At 39.8% G+C, this 16,227-nt stretch overlaps 1 protein-coding gene across 1 annotated transcript; it reads left to right on the top strand.

Annotated features, from left to right (window-relative positions):
- Positions 1-86: 86 nt before the first annotated feature.
- On the top strand, positions 87-16,028 carry slc30a4 (solute carrier family 30 member 4). The gene is made up of 8 exons (XM_022686994.2): positions 87-292; positions 1,521-2,113; positions 6,050-6,196; positions 7,704-7,857; positions 10,009-10,204; positions 10,681-10,786; positions 13,117-13,251; positions 13,678-16,028. The coding sequence occupies exons 2-8, from the start codon at positions 1,717-1,719 to the stop codon at positions 13,827-13,829; spliced, it is 1,287 nt and encodes a 428-aa protein (XP_022542715.2). The 5' UTR covers positions 87-292; positions 1,521-1,716; the 3' UTR covers positions 13,830-16,028.
- Positions 16,029-16,227: the final 199 nt, after the last annotated feature.

The following is a 16,227-nucleotide window of genomic DNA, read 5'->3' as shown; positions in this document are numbered from 1 at the left end:
TCTTTGTTTAGAGTTTATGGTGACTTTTATTTTGGCAGAGCAGTCAGGTGACTTTCCAGCGACTGTGTCTCACTTCACAGCTTCTGAGCGACAGCAGAGAGAGAGAGGGACGGCAGCAGCAGCAGCAGCGGAGGAGAGAGAGAGACATACTGACACTGACACTACTAACACTAATGCTGCGGTCTCACTACATACACGCGTGTGAGAAAGAGAGTGAGACAGAGTGAGAGAGAGTGTCTGTGAGGAAAATGGACAATTAACGACTCGGCTGGGAGAGAGACGGAGGAAGACGGTGAGTTTGTTTGTGTTTCAGAGAGACACGGCCTGAGAGAGAGAGAGACGGATACAGGGGTAGAGTAAAAGAGAAAGAGACAGGTAGACAGTAAAATAGATAGCTTAAAGAAAGGCGGGACAGGTAGAGAGTAAAGGAAAGAGAGACAGGTAACCTAGAGGGTAAGATAGAGAAATAGAGTAGAGGAAAGGGAGAGAGACAGATAGAGAGTGAAAGAGAGAGTAAAGGAGAGAGACAGGTTGAGGGTAAGAGAGAGAAAGACAGTAAAAGAGAGAGTAAAGGAGATACAAGTAGAAAGTATGAGAGAGGTAGAGAATAATAGAGAGAAAGACAGAGGTAGAGAGTAAGAGAAAGAGAGGTACAAAGAAAGAGAGAAAGGAAAACAGAGAGAAAGAGGCAGAGAGAAGAAGTAAAGGAGAGAGTAAAATAGAATAAAACAGAGAGGGAGTGTGAAAGAGAGAGAGAGGCAGAGTTATAGAGTAAGAAAAATACTAGGTCTAGCACGATAAAAATTGTTTTTGAACAGTATATAGTTCCAAAATGTTTTGCGATTAAAGATATAATTGTCATATGAGTTTTTTTTAAATCATAGTTTAGGAAAGAAATACTTTATTTCTTCACCTACTGCTGTCCAGAAAAAGGAAAGAGTAAAAGAGCAAGTGAGAGAGAGAGGGTAAAAGAAAGAGAGTAAAAGAGAAAAGTGAAACAGAGAGGTGGGAGTAGATACAAATGATGTTGATCTGAGTGTGTTAATCAGGTCCTGTTAAAAACACTGGGGTTCCCCACGAGAACCGCATTTTTAATCCATCCAGCATCTTTCAGAACAGGAACTGAGAAGTGTTAAGAGATTTTCTAGGTGATTTTGGAGTGAAATTAAAACTACTTTTTAAAAGGCAACAGAACTAAAGCAGCCCAGGAGCTGAACCAACACAGCTGAGTGAAATAAAAAGTTAAGAGTTAAATAAACAGTTAATAACCAGTGTATTTAATATTATATTATATTAAATAATATTTGATTATTTGACTTGATCTGGTTCTTTCCAGAACAATTAAAGATCCCTTCTTTTTTTTTGGATAGTGTAAAAAAGCTACAACGCAGAGCTTGAAGGGAAAGTGTTGTTGTTTAGTAAAGGGACACAGTCCTCTGTATATATTGCTGTCATTGCTGTTATTACTATAATTGCTGTTATTATTATTGTTTATTATAACGTATTGTTTGTAACTGCAGGTGATGTAAGATGATGACGTTATGCAGAGTAAACCTGAGGATCCTGAGAGATCACCTGACCGCTGCAGCCTCCCCTCAACGACAACACTCCGGGCCGAACCTGACGGACTGATTTAACAGCTGTCTTTCGTAATTATACACACACTCGTTTATACACGCATTTCTCCACGTTGTCGAGCAGCTCATTTCCAGCACTATGTCTGGGATGGACTTACTGTCCCGCATGCGCTCAGCGCTGCGCCGGGAGCGGTCGGACCGGGACTGGAGTGCGACGACCCCCCTGGACGAGGAGCTGGCGGAGGAGGACAGTCCCCGGTTCAACCGGCTGAAGGTGGTGGTCTCTGGAGAAATGGAGGACTACACGGCGGCGTCCTCCAATGGCACCACAGTCAACACCTTCCTCACCAATGGGGACGATGATGATGACTCTCTGCTGGGCCTGTCCTCAGGCTCGGGCAGCCCCGGGGTCACCGCCGCTGAAGCGTGCGAGAGCTGTGCACGGAGGAAAGAGCGACATAAGCAGAGCCGTGTGATGAGAAAGCTAGCACTGGCCGCTGTGCTGTACTTCTTGTTCATGATAGGAGAACTTGTAGGTAAGAACCATTAAGAACATTGGGCAGTACCAGATCAGAATCTTATTCCGCTATTAGAGCGTTTTCACACCAGCACTATTTTGTCCAGTTATAAGGAACTCTGGTTCGTTTGTACCAGAGACTGTAAAAAAGATGGACGCCGTGTCGCCATTCCCATTCCCATTACTATAGCTGTTGCATTTAAATAATGGAGGTAGAAATACAGTATATAAGAAAAAAAACGTGATTGAAAGTTGTCTGTTTTGCCATTGAAACCTATGGGGATGGGTGAGGTTACACAGCTTTCTGAAACCGAACAGCAGGGGGCGCCCGACCTGTGGTGGCTTCACTTTTGAGAGACGATGCTCTGTCCAGCTATACACAGTCTATGGTTTGTACCCTTAGTGTTGTTTGATTGAGGTGTGAACACATTAGTTGCACTCTAGTGTGGATCGCTTGTGGTGATAACGTGATCTGGTCTCAATCCAACACAGCTATCAAATACAGTCATTTAAATACATATTTATTTAAATGACTGTAAATAAATATGTACAAATAAATAATTTATATGTATTAGCCAGATTATAACACTAATTACTACAGCTATAAACAAATGCAGTCCCTGCAGCTTTATGCTGTTTACACACACACAGTAAGTGCAGCGTTCACTGCTCGCAGCTGTGCAACTCCATTTACTACTTTTACATCTGTACTCTGACCAATCAGAGGAGACAATGTGCTTGCGTGGTTTATTGGTGCGGGTTCTTTGGTGAGTTTAGGTTTAAGCCTGTGTGAAACCAAACCAAACAAACACGCTTGTGTGCGCGCTGAACAGAATATCTCTCTCAGAATATAGTTTTTCTCCTCTTGGTTGTTTATTTATTTTCCTCTCAAATTCACAGTTCTCCTCACGCGCTGTGCAAATTACCTGCAGCTTTTGTTTTTGCTCGAGCGAGGCTTTTGCGCTCGAGTTTTGAAAGGGGTGGTTTTGACAGTTTGGGGCGGGGTCAGGGTCGCCTCTCTCAGCGAATACTACTGGCTGATATCTCCAGGGTTTGTGACGGAACGCCTACCTCCGCTAGCCGGAGGGGGCGGAGAAAAAAGGACACAAGGAGAGTTAGCCAACTAGCTATGCTAACATCCAAACAGCCCGCTCTCCTGCGCTGTTAGCACGGGTATAGTGCCTGTAATGACCGGCTCTCTCATTTACTAAACCCGGGCAGACAGCGCTGGAGGGTTGTTCGCTCCAGATGCTGAGCGAAAGAGCCGTGCACTTAACCCGGGCAGACAGCGCCGGAGGTTTGGTCGCGCCAGGCGCTGACTGAGAGAGCCGGTCATTCCGGACACTATACCCACGCCCTCCTCTGGCTGTTGTTAGTAGGCGGTCCGTCACAAAGTCTGGAGATATCAGCCAAAACTCGATCGCAGAAGCGTGGCTCGAGCATAAACATGTAATGTAAAGCCGCGAGGAGAACTGTGAATTCAAGAGGAAATTAAAAACCAGAGAGGAGAAAATTGAAGCTCGAGAGAGATATCCCAATTTTTTTGCTCGTAAGCTTCACATTAGCGCTCACAAGAAGTAAATTGCAAAATGTTAAAACACACTGGTTAATTTTTTTCACCTAGTATTTTTGCGTCCCCGACTTTTGGCATTGATGTGACGCCATAGAAACCAACTAGACATGTAATTGGTCCAGATTTTTTTAGACATTTCAGTTTGGGTCCGAACCAAAGTAGCAGGTGTGAAAGGGGGCGTGAAGTACAGTGCAGACCAAATAACCAGAGATGGGTCCAAACCAAAGAGATGTTCTTGGACCGGATCTATGATCCGGTTCATCTGCAGTGTGAAAACACTTTTCTAGATAGTTTAGACTTTTAGATCAATTACAGGAAGTTGAGTTTGTCTTAAAACAAACAAACTTGAAATCTGTCTCCCCTTGGCGTGAACACAATCGCTTAAAATGTGAATTAACCCTTATTCATAAACGAAAAATATAAGCAATCAGAGAAAAATCTTTTACACTCATTTTGCTGTGGGGCGAAATGAGTGTATGCAAAGGGGATTCGGAATTTGACAGAGAGCTAGAATTAAGCACAACACCTAAAAGCAAAGCAACTCAAACGCAAACTCATAACTGACATTGTAGAAACCAATTAATATAAAGTATTTTGAGAGAGAGACTGTGCCCACGCAGTTGAAGACAACAGGACAGAGTCCTTAATAAATGTATAAAATATGTTTTTTTTTTTCAGGCAGGATGTGTCTAGAGAGACAAGCACTTCTAGAAGTGTGTTCAATGTTTCTTTTAGGTTATTTTCAGCAGCAGGCTCACAGGCTCACACTCCCTATATATAAATAGCCTTCAAGAAGATTTTTTGTTTCTTAAATTAAATTAAATGAAGCACACAGCATCACCTTATTATGTTTTGTATTAGTCTACTCAGTTTTCATTCCTTTTCACAATCTGGCTGCTTTTGAGTAGAAAGGTACACTTAGTCTTACAATTTTTTTGGTTTACATAATAATTGGCATAACAATTAAATAATGCTTTTCTCATCAAACATTTTTGCGGTAAAGTGAATATATTATGCAAAACTCACTCTTTGCTTGCTTCTGTGTTTTCACTTGGGTCTCAACTGTCCTTATAAACACTACGAGTGCGAACCGACCATCCATCCATCCATCTGTTTTTTTGTGAATCATATGCTTTAATGAGCTGTTCGGATGGCCCCCTAATGTGAGTGACATCACAATAATTAAACCTGCATAGAACCACCCTGGCACCACATCTCACCTTTCAACCCCCACCAGAGCCCCACCATTTAGATCAGTTAAAGAAACCCCATTTCGGTCAAAAAAGTCATTTTGGTAAAAAAAAAAAATGTCAGACAGTACATAACAGGATTAGCCAGCAGACGTCTTCTGAAGGAGGGATCTGTAGCAAGTCAGGGTGGGTCTGTGGCTTGGTGTATACATGGCATGGCCAGCAACAGCTTATTTGTATAAAAGTGACAGAGCCCTTAAACCTCTCATTCTTAAAGGGACAGAAACGGGCAAAAATAGAGCTGATGGGATCTCTTTATGCAAGAGTGATTTTGTGAAAAGGACGTCATGTACTTATGAGTAACACCACAGTAATAGTGCCAACAGTGGCAAGGAAAACCCCCTCACACTAAGAGGAAGAAACTGTGGGAGGAACCCATCGTCCTCTGGTCAGTCCAGAGAGCACAAACACAAACAGAACAAAAACTTTTGCTAATGTAGGAACAGGTAATGCATTATGAGTGTGAGTAGATGCTCTCCTGCTTGTATTTCTGGCTGAGGGTGAAGCATTACATACTTTCCAGTATAGCAAACTTTCACTTCCTGCTGTCACAGTGCTCTATTGTCAGTAGTGAATGGTAAAATGTGGGCAGATTGTCAGTTTTGGAAAAGCCAGACAGGAATGTAAATGCTTGAGACTGATCGGTATTCTCTTTTTACTTTCATGGTAATTAATACTAAGTCATTCAGACTATGAAGCAAAACGTAAGGATTCATGTAATAAACTTACAAACCAAAAGCATTTAGTTGGATCTTATCTGGGGCGATGTTAACTTGCGGTTTCTGAGGCTGGAAACTCTGATGAACTTTTTCTTTACATCAAAAAGTTTATATTTCACCATAACCTTTTTGATGGCCTTTGTGACTCTGCTTGAGAATTTTGTCACAATCTGTCACAAATAGCTCAATTAAATAACTAACTAATGGATCTGGGAATTTAATACTGTTTTTTTTTCCAACAAATTCTCAGATTGGGAATGAATTAACCTGTCCTTCTGCTGGATATTGCTTTAGTACTATAAAAGGGAGTTACATTATTCTCAAATGAAGCTGTAATTATTTAACCTGATGCTCAATTCAGACAAATCAGATTTAATATATATATATTAATATATGCGTGTCTATGTGTTTAGGTGGTTACATGGCCAACAGCTTGGCCATCATGACGGACGCTCTGCACATACTGACGGATCTGGTGGGAATTGTTGTGTCCCTGCTGGCTCTCTGGCTCTCAGCCAAACCACCCACAAACAGATTCACCTTCGGCTTCCAGCGCCTGGGTAACTCCTCACTCGTTCTTCTCTTCTCTTCTCTTCTACCTTCTTCTCTTCTCTTTTACCTTCTTCTCTTCTCTTTTCATCTCTTCTACCTTCTTCTCTTCTCTTCTACCTTCTTCTCTTCTCTTTTCATCTCTTCTACCTTCTTTTCTTCTCTTCTCTTTTCTTCTCTTCTCTTCTACCATCTTCTCCTGTACTCTATTCTCATCTCTTCTACCTTTTTTTTACCTCTTCTCTTATACCCTTTTTTCTCTTCTCTTTTACCCTCTTCTCATCTCTTTTCTTCGTTTAACCTCTTTTCTTCTCTTTTACTCTTTTCTTTTCTATCCTTTTTTCTTCTCTTCTGTTCTCTTCTCTTCTCTTCTACCATCTTCTCCCGTACTCTATTCTCATCTCTTCTACCTTTTTTTCTTACCTCTTCTCTTTTACCCTCTTTTTCTTACCTCTTCTCTTCTCTTCTACCCTTTTTTCTCTTCTCTTTTACCCTCTTTTCATCTCATTTCTTTGTTTAACCCGTTCTCTTCTCTTTTACTCTTTTTTACCCTTTTCTTTTCTCTTCTTTTCTCTTCTCTTCTCTTGTTTTCCACCCTATTCTTTTTTCTCTTCTCTTCTCTTGTTTTCCACCCTCTTTTTCTTACCTCTTCTCTTCTACCCTTTTTTCTCTTCTCTTTTACCCTCTTCTCATCTCTTTTCTTCGTTTAACCTCTTCTCTTCTCTTTTACTCTTTTCTTTTCTACCCTCTTCTCTTCTCTTGTTTTCCACCCTCTTCTTTTCTCTTCTCTTCTCTTGTTTTCCCCCCTCTTCTTTGCGCTTCTCTTCTCTTGTTTTCCACCCTATTCTTTTCTCTTCTTTTCTCTTCTCTTCTCTTCTGTTTTACCTTTTTCTCTTCTTTCTTTTACCCTCTTTTTCTTACCTCTTCTCTTCTACCATTGTCTCTTCTCTTCTCGTCTATCCTTTTTTCTTTTCTCTTCTACCCTCTTCTCATTTCTTTTCTTTGTTTAACCTCTTCTCTTTTCTTCTACTCTTTTCTTTTTTTTACCCTTTTTTCTTCTCTTCTCTTCTTTTCTTTTCTCACAGCTTTTCTCACAGCATTTTCCTCCCCATCTTCTCCTCTCATCTCCTTGCTTTGACTTTTCATCTCACTGCTTTTTTACTCCTCTCTTATCCCCTGTTTTTACATCTCACTACTCTTCTTATCTGCTTCCTCTTTTCATCTATAATTTTTTTTCTCTTTTCCTCCTATCTTCATTTCACACTCTTCTCTTCTTTTCACTTCTCTCTTAGTCTCCTCTGATCTTCTTGCTTTTTAACTCACTGCTTTTCATCATCTCTCTTCTCATCCCTTCATTTACACTTCATCTGCTCTCTTCTCTTGTCTCGTCTTCTCTACAATTTTTTCCCCTCTTTTCTCTTCTTATTATCTCACACTCCCCACTATTCTCATTTCTTATCATTTTTTGTGATTAATTATTTTTTAATCTTTGAATTTCTCCTCTCTTGTGTTGTGTAGAGGTGATGTCTGCTGGGATCAGTGTGCTGTTGATCTATATCCTGACTGGAGTGCTGCTGAATGAAGCGGTACAGAGAACACTCCATCCTGATTTCACCATTGATGGAGACGTCATGCTGATCACCGCCGCTGTGGGTGTGGCTGTTAACCTGATGTGAGTTTACAGTTCTTTACCAAACAGTATTTATTTATTGGATTTTTCAAAGCAAAGATTTTACCTCAATCCCCTTAAAACTAGGGGTTTAGCAAGACACTTATCTCATGCAATGAGACGAGAGAACGAAACTCTGAATTTAAATTAATGCAGGTGAATTTTAAAGTGATCATTTTGTAATGTTGGTCAATTTTTACTTTGACTATGAATTTACGATTTGCAGTTAAAGACAGAACAGAAATAAAGTTCTGCAGCTGGTTTTACCATAAACCCAACACGTTCTCTCCAGTATGAGCTCATATAAGTCTCTTCAGACATTAGAACTGTAACTGGGGTTTATGTATTGAACTGGCAATTCCCTTGAGGGTTCCATACAGACCTGGCAACCTATGACTGAATTCCTATGGTTTATATTACTGTGTTGTGTTCTGCTCATACACTGAACCAGTGAACACATGTTTATCTGTGAGAATTAACTCTGCTCCACACGGTTTATTACCCATCACTAACTCTGCTCCACACGGTTTATTACCCATCACTAACTCTGCTCTACACACGGTTTAGCAGCCCCGCTCTACACCCGGCACGTTCTGCTGCACACACACAGATCATTAGGTGCAGTTAGATGGCTAAAGTCCACACCACGGCTGTCCCCTCACTTTGAGTCACATTTCATGGCTCATTATTCAGTTTAAGTTTCCACATGATATTATCTAAACAGGAAAGGAAGTGGCTCACTTTTTTCAGCAGATTTAAAACACGTCTGTTGAAATTCTCTGCCAGAAACAGTTTAAATATATCACATTTTGCATATTTTAGAGCAGAATCTTGCAAGATCTTGCAGCAGCATTGATGATGGTAGAGTCTGACCACTGCACAAAGCAGCACTTCTCCATCCAGCACATCCCAAAGATTCTCAATGAGGTTAAGATCTGGACTCTCTCAATCCTGAACCCTGGACTCTTTCACAATTCCAGCCCCATGAATTCTGACATTGTCTTATCTTGGAGTATGCTCGTGTTCATCAGGGAAGAAAAAAATCACCAATGATGGAATAACCTGGTCTATATTCAGTATATTCAGGTAGAGTCAGCTGACCTCATTCTTTCAGCAATGTCAGAACAATGTCATACTGTTGCTGAACCTAAACCTGCAGATCAACCAACCACACATCATTTACTTACTTAAATCCAGGTAAAGACTTTTTTGGGCCAGGCAGTGCAGTTAAAGCCATCTAGCTTTCTGCCTTGATGTACAGTTTACAGAATATACAGACATTTACACAAACATCATGATTTGGGTTCTTATGAAACCATGTTGGATCTCAGGTGAAAGAACTGAGATGCAATGAAAGTGTAGATATTCAGGTTTAATGGAATGAGGAAGTTTAGTAGAAAAATGGTTGTAATTCCTAAAGGCTTCATATGATATTTTCCTTAAGTTCCTTGAATTAAACCTGAAAGTCCACACTTTCATTGCATCTCAGTTGTTTCATTTCAAATCCAAAGTTGCACCATGCAGAGTCTAAATCATAAAGATTGTATGACTGTCCAAATACTTATGGGCCTAACTGTTAATAAATGTAGTTATTGTGATTAGGTCTGTCGCAATAATTTATTTATTTATTTATTTATTTTTTCAAACAATATTTTGTCCCAGAAATGATTGCGATAAATTATATTGTTGACATTTTTAGACCATCAATTTGGCACTAATAAAATTATAACATGAAATAATAACCAAGGAATTAACCGTTTTAAAGACAATAAACTTTCCATTCCTGTTTACGCACCTAATTTTGGAACCTAGAGAGGTCCCAGCTTGAACCACAGTAGGCTATAGTAGGTTCTTCTCATATATATGACATATACATACATACACACACATTGTGAAGTGCAGCGGCAGGGGAATCGTGGGTCTACCCCACACCATGACGTGCAGTCCCGATCTGTCCCAGCTGGCCCGCGTTGAACCGACATAAAGACCCTTCACTCAGAGATGGATGATATTACGATTATTAAAATAATTGAGGTCATGTCCATTTATTGAACGATAAGTCGATAATGTAGTTATTGTGACAGGCCTAATTGTGATATAAACTTGAGGCAGATCTACAGTCTCTCATATGTATATGTGTGTGTGTGTGTGTAGAATGGGCTTCCTCCTGAACCAGTCAGGTCACCTGCACTCTCACTCACACTCCCACGGGCACTCCCACTCGCAGAGGTCAGGGCATGGTCATCAGGGGCACGGCAGCCTGGCGATGCGGGCAGCGTTTATCCACGCTTTGGGAGACCTGGTGCAGAGCATCGGGGTTCTGATTGCTGCTTACATTGTCCGGTTTAAGGTACACACACACACACGCACACATTCTTACATCTGGATGTTAAACAAAAGGATCTTAATTCTGCATACTGTCATTATTATATCGTTATAGATATTTATTAGATATTAACTGTATTCTGAGGTTAGAGTCTGTTCATTTAGAGCTTATTATGTTATTCTAGACTCATGTGAAATTTTGTTACACATTATTAGATATTCATACTGGGAGTTTTGCAGCTGTGGATCCCCAGCTTCAGATTACAGTAATTTGTGCAGTGATCTGCAGCCACTGAGTTTTATAAGCCATAATAATGCTGTGTGTGTGTTTGATATCTGAGAGTGTAAAGCGTTGCTGAGTGTGTTTCAGTTTCTACAGGTTGAGGGATTGAACACTGCTGTATAATACAGATAAGAACATATTTATTGTAGTCTAGTTTATAACCTTTTTGTGTGTGTGTGTGTGTGTGTGTGTGTGTGTGTGTGTGTGTGTTTTTCCAGCCTGAGTATAAGCTGGCTGATCCTGTGTGTACGTACATATTCTCTGTGCTCGTGCTGGTCACCACGTTCCGCATCATCAGAGACACTGGCCTCATACTGCTGGAAGGTGAGTCTCTTATTCTTTCTCTCACACACACACACACACACACACATACACACACACACACACATGTGCATTCACACGCACACACACAAATACACACAGCTTTATCCTTATGCAGACCTTACACCCAACGATTTTCAAGTGATTTTACTGTTTCTGTCGCATTTCCAGAGTCTTGCTAGAGTCGAGTTGCGGTCGCTTCATCTTGATGGTTCAGTGTAAGATGGTTAGGATTGAAGATAAAATCCTGCGTTCAGAGAAAATCAACTGTGTTTAATATAATCATAAGTTTTGAGACTCGGCTCATGCAAACAGTGACGTGTCTATTTAATGTCAACAACCAATGTGTAACAAAGCAATGGCTCGGAAACCACAGTTCTCCTAGAGTGAACAAAAAAGAGGAGAAACTGGTGGAGCTGTGGAGTGAGCAAGAGTGTTTTTTTTTTTTTAAGTTTCTACCCATTTCTACCGCCACCTCCTGGTTGGCAAACAGACTTCAGATATGAAACATATCTTAGTAGACTAACCTGCACTTTTAACCACCAGAAATGACTTTTATAAGGTTACATATATGAACGAACTGTTTGAAACAATTCCACCAGCTAAAATACTTAATTTTCTGAAAGTCTTTCATATGAAAACACTGATTTGTGTCTGTGTTTATTGTTGATGCAATAAAATAGCCAATGTGTTGCTGATATGGCACAAAAGCCCAAACAAACCCAGTTCTACATAAAATATTATTAATAATTAAAATTATTAATAATTAATATTAATTAATAATTATTTATTGTAAATAGTCTCAGAAATAATCTAGTTGCAGTCTTGCAAATGGTGACCCTGCGAGGCCCCCAGTCCTTGTAAAATCTTAGCCTATGACTAGTCTGTGTCTTGTCTTTAGATATGAGAGGATGTCAGACTTTAGTCTATTAAAAGTCTTTTCAAAGTAATTGACCAGTACTGAACGGGTTTGGCTAAACTCCAGTAGGCTAAATAGGAGGGGCTAAACTGCGTTAGACTGAAATTGTTTTTTATGACCTCATAAGAGGAACCCATTTACAAATTCCCAAGAAATTGAATGACATGATTGATAACAGAGAAAAATATAAACATAAAATATGTTTCTAAATCAGTTTCTCTGGTTTTGCTATTTATAGGTTTATGTTTGAATAAAATAAACATTGTTTTTTATTTGATAAACTACAGACAACATTTCTCCCAAATTCCAAATAAAAATATTCTCATTTAGAGCATTTATTTACAAAAAATGAGAAATGCCTGAAATAAAAAAAAAGATGCAGAGCTTTTAGACCTCAAATAATACAAAGAAAACAAGTTCATATTCATAAAGTTTTAAGAGTTCAGAAATCAATATTTGGTGGAATAACCCTGGTTTTTAATCACAGTTTTCATGCAGTTCAGCATCATGTTTTCCTCCACCAGTCTCACACACTGCTTTTGGATAACTTTATGCTGCTTTACTCCTGGTGCAGAAATACAAGCAGTTCAGTTTGGTGGTTTGATGGTTTGTGATCATCCATCTTCCTCTTGATTATATTCCAGAGGTTTTCAATTTGGTAAAATCAAAGAAACTTATCATTTTTAAGTGCTCTCTTATTTTCTTCCAGAACTGTATATATTTTTAGGTTTGGAGTGTTTGAAAACACTCTTCAGATTGAAGGTCAACAAACAAATACTTGCTTTATTATATGAAGTTTCCCCCCTGTTATAGATCTTGTGTTTGAGTGTAAGTGAGAGCAGATTTATGAGGTATTTTGGATTAAAGTGAGAAAGTCTTTATTTCTTTAATATTTGTTGTTGGCGCCCCCTGTTGGACTGACATGATCACACAAGCATTTTAGTGATTTTAGTGTTTTTGTGTGTGTGATTTTCAGTACTGCTGCTTGATCTGTTTTTAAATATCTGAATATGTGTTGACAGGGTCCTGTTGTAGTCGAGGGCATGTTAAAAACAGCGCTGAGACAGAATGTGTGCGTAACTGTGATGGAAAAATGGTTAATCCCAGTGGTTTTAATCAGCACTGTGGGATTAATATCATATCTGCATTAGCTGAAGTCCAAAACAGGCTGTTATAGAGTTCATTAATTAACGATGACACCTTCACTGCCTTTCAAGAAAATTCAAGGAATTTTTTAATGAGGCCAGAGACATACTGGAAATTTACAGCCAAAACTGACCAGGGCCAGGGTCTAGTTTCCTAGACGTCTTGTGGTATTATAATCATTTTGAGAGATAAAGAGAGTGTTTAATGTATTGATCTGTCTGCTATTAAAATCTCTCACTCCTCTCTCCCTCTCGTTTCCTCTGTGTAGGTGTTCCTTGGCACCTGGACGTTAGTGTGATGAAGGCAGATTTGCTGAATCTGGAGGATGTGGATGCAGTAGTGGAGCTGAAGTTGTGGGCTCTAACAGCAGATAAAACGGCAGCTATTGCACACCTGCAACTCAGTGAGTCATTCTGAATAATCATCTCAGTACACGCTATATGGCTAAAAGTATGTTGGATATTTGAACACACTTTTTGTGGGCTTGTATGCAGACCATATAGCAGGAGTCAAAAATGTCAATATTATATAAGACCAACTGGTACTTTTGGCAGAGTGGGCAGTGTGTCAAGTCCTGCTGGAAAATGAAATCCCCATCTCTCAAAAGTGCTGTAAAATCTCACCAGCCCTGAGATTAGATGTTTCCAAAAATGTGTCCAGTGTGTGAACACTAATGGATGGATGTTTCCAATATGGTCACTAGTGTGTGAAAGTGCAAGGGTGGATGTTTCCAGTAAAGTGGCCAGTCCGAGGATACACAAGAGGAGGTGTTTCTAATACAGTGATACAGAAATGATAATGTTGATATTTCTGTTCTCTGTCTCTTCAGTGCCGGACAGCTTGGGGAAGTGGGAAGAGGTGCAAGCCAAAGCTCGCCATGTGCTGATGAAGTCCCACAGCGTGTCTCACTGCACAGTGCAGCTGCAGAGCCGCAGACAGGGGGCGCCACAGACCTGCTCCAACTGCCTACCGAGTGCCTAAACTTCCACACTTACTGACGTGCACACACACACACACACACAGACACATGCCCTCGCGCATCCTCGCATCTCTCCTTTATACTGCTACTGTGACAGTGAATGTGTTGCTATGCAACAACACAGACAAAGCCAAAGGCAGCAGAGTGACTGTCCCACCAAGAACTTTAAAAAGTTTTAACCCACGTCTAATGTCCCGATTTCCCCTCTTTAACGTTTAAAATACAATAATCTCTCTCACTTTTTTGATAGAAAAACACTTTCATACATATGTGAACAGAATGGAATGCACATTTTCTTGTTTTTGACCACATTAGGTGGTGATTTTATTTTATTTTGCTGATCTTTTGCGGTGGCTCTACGTTTTTCAGGGACGTGAAGTCTGTCCAGCTTGTTGTTTACATGCACAGATGAGTTTATTATGTCAGTAGTGAGAAATAGGTGAAAAATCGCATGCAGGTTTGTCGATTTTGATGCAAACAAATGAAGAACGGATCAAATCAAATTGATGTGTTTGATGTGTGTTGAGAGACAGCTTGAGAAATGTTATTTTTTGAGCGTGTGATCATGGAGATTAGATAACAGTGACAGTGTAAGTCTGGCACTTCTGGCTGTAAAGTAATGAAGCACACTGCAGATAATGTCAAACATGTCTTGGCTGATCGACTGATTTTTTTTGCTAAACTGTTCCTTTAAACTGCCTCTGAATGCTGCTGAGTCTCCATCTCCACTTGGTCCTCATCTCAGCCTGATCTGAGACGGCCAAACTGTAGTCCTTATATTATAGTACTTAGAGTTACTCAGTCTTAGCTAGGAAGGATGTTTATGAAGCTGGATTTCTCAGAAAATTGAACAGAAATAACCTGAGGCCAGTCCACAGAAAGCTCTGTACTTTCTTTCTTTCTTTCTGGTTTATTTGTCATTTACTTAAATACCAGTTGACACAACTTAAAAAACTTTAAATCATAGGAATTCTGTAGATACTAAATAATATTAATTAGGTCATAGTCTGTCTGCTAAAAAAAGAGCTAAGAAAAATTATTTTATAGATTGTATTGTACAATTTCTCATGTAAGTCCTCATTATGAGCTTAAATCATTCAGAAAAAAAGAGAAATTCCACTTTGTGAAATACTCCCAGGGCCGAGACTGATAAAATAAACTGACCTAGCTAAGCTGAGCTACAGGTCTAGGTAAACTAGTCTGATTCTAAGCTAAAAAAAACACAGAAACAGTCAGAGATTAGGTCATGCTTGTCCGGCTCTAGGTTAGACTGGTCTTGCTGTACACCAAGCAAGTCTAATGCTATGCAAAATTGCTGGTTTAAATCCAGGCTAAGTTACTGACTCTGTGCTCTTAAGGTTCAGTTTCGCTATAAATAATAAGCTATGAAGCCCTGAGCAGAAGAAGCAAGTCCAGCTGTAGGTTAAACTAGTCTTTAGTAAGCTATGCTGGTCTTGCTCTAAGATGAAGAATTTAATCTAGCGCTAATCTAGGCTTAGCCTCCAGACAGTCTCCAAACCACCACAACCTCAAACGTCTTTATTTTATTTTTTTTTTTGTCAGATCTGACTTTCCGCATTTGTTTTCCACATGTTTCTGATCGAAATTGTTGGAATTCAGTTGTGCAGCAGACAATCGGACTGCTGTAAAAGAAAAAAAATCTCAGCCTTCCACTGCGCTCCTCACCGCGCCACATGAACCTCAGTACCGCAGTACCACAGTAAAACTCTGATGACCACAGTGCAATGCAACGGGGTTTGGAGGAGGACGCACGTGCCTTTCCGGAAAACTGCTGTGTGAATCTCACGTCCACACACACACACTCGACTCCAGTCGGCCCAGAGCCCGCTCATCATCACCGCCTTTTTTTAATTTTCTCCTTTTATTTAATGATTTCAGAAGAAGAATCTGCAATGGTTAGTGTAGATGCTGATTTAATATTATTTTGCATATCACATAACTTTTCTTATTTGTTAATTTTTTGTATTTTGTTATTTTAACCATCGTTCTTTTGATTTTTTTTGTAATTTAGTAACTCATCTCTGATAATTTGCACATTCCCGTAACTTGAACAGTGATTAATTAAAGATTTTGCAGTGTTGGCGTGGTGGAGCGTTTGGAGTGCGTCTGAAATGATCATTTCACCACTCGGAAGCTCCTCGTAACTTGAAATAAATCAGTTTTAAGTACGTGCACAAGAATCTGAAGAGTGTTTTTTTTTGTTGTTGTTTTTTTTTTTTACACATATGCATGTTTTGGTTGTACTGCTTTCCACCACTAGATGTTGCTGAATGTGTGAGTGAAGCTGAATGTGTGAATCTGTGAGTGATGAATTACCCTCTGGTTAAAATGTTACTATTGCTTTCCTCTTACTATTGCTGTGAGTGACATGTGAACTGT

The sequence above is a fragment of the Astyanax mexicanus genome, chromosome 9, assembly GCF_023375975.1.
Source record: "Astyanax mexicanus isolate ESR-SI-001 chromosome 9, AstMex3_surface, whole genome shotgun sequence".
Classification (NCBI taxonomy): Eukaryota; Metazoa; Chordata; class Actinopteri; order Characiformes; family Acestrorhamphidae; genus Astyanax; species Astyanax mexicanus.
This window is presented reverse-complemented; position numbering and strand designations above follow the sequence as displayed.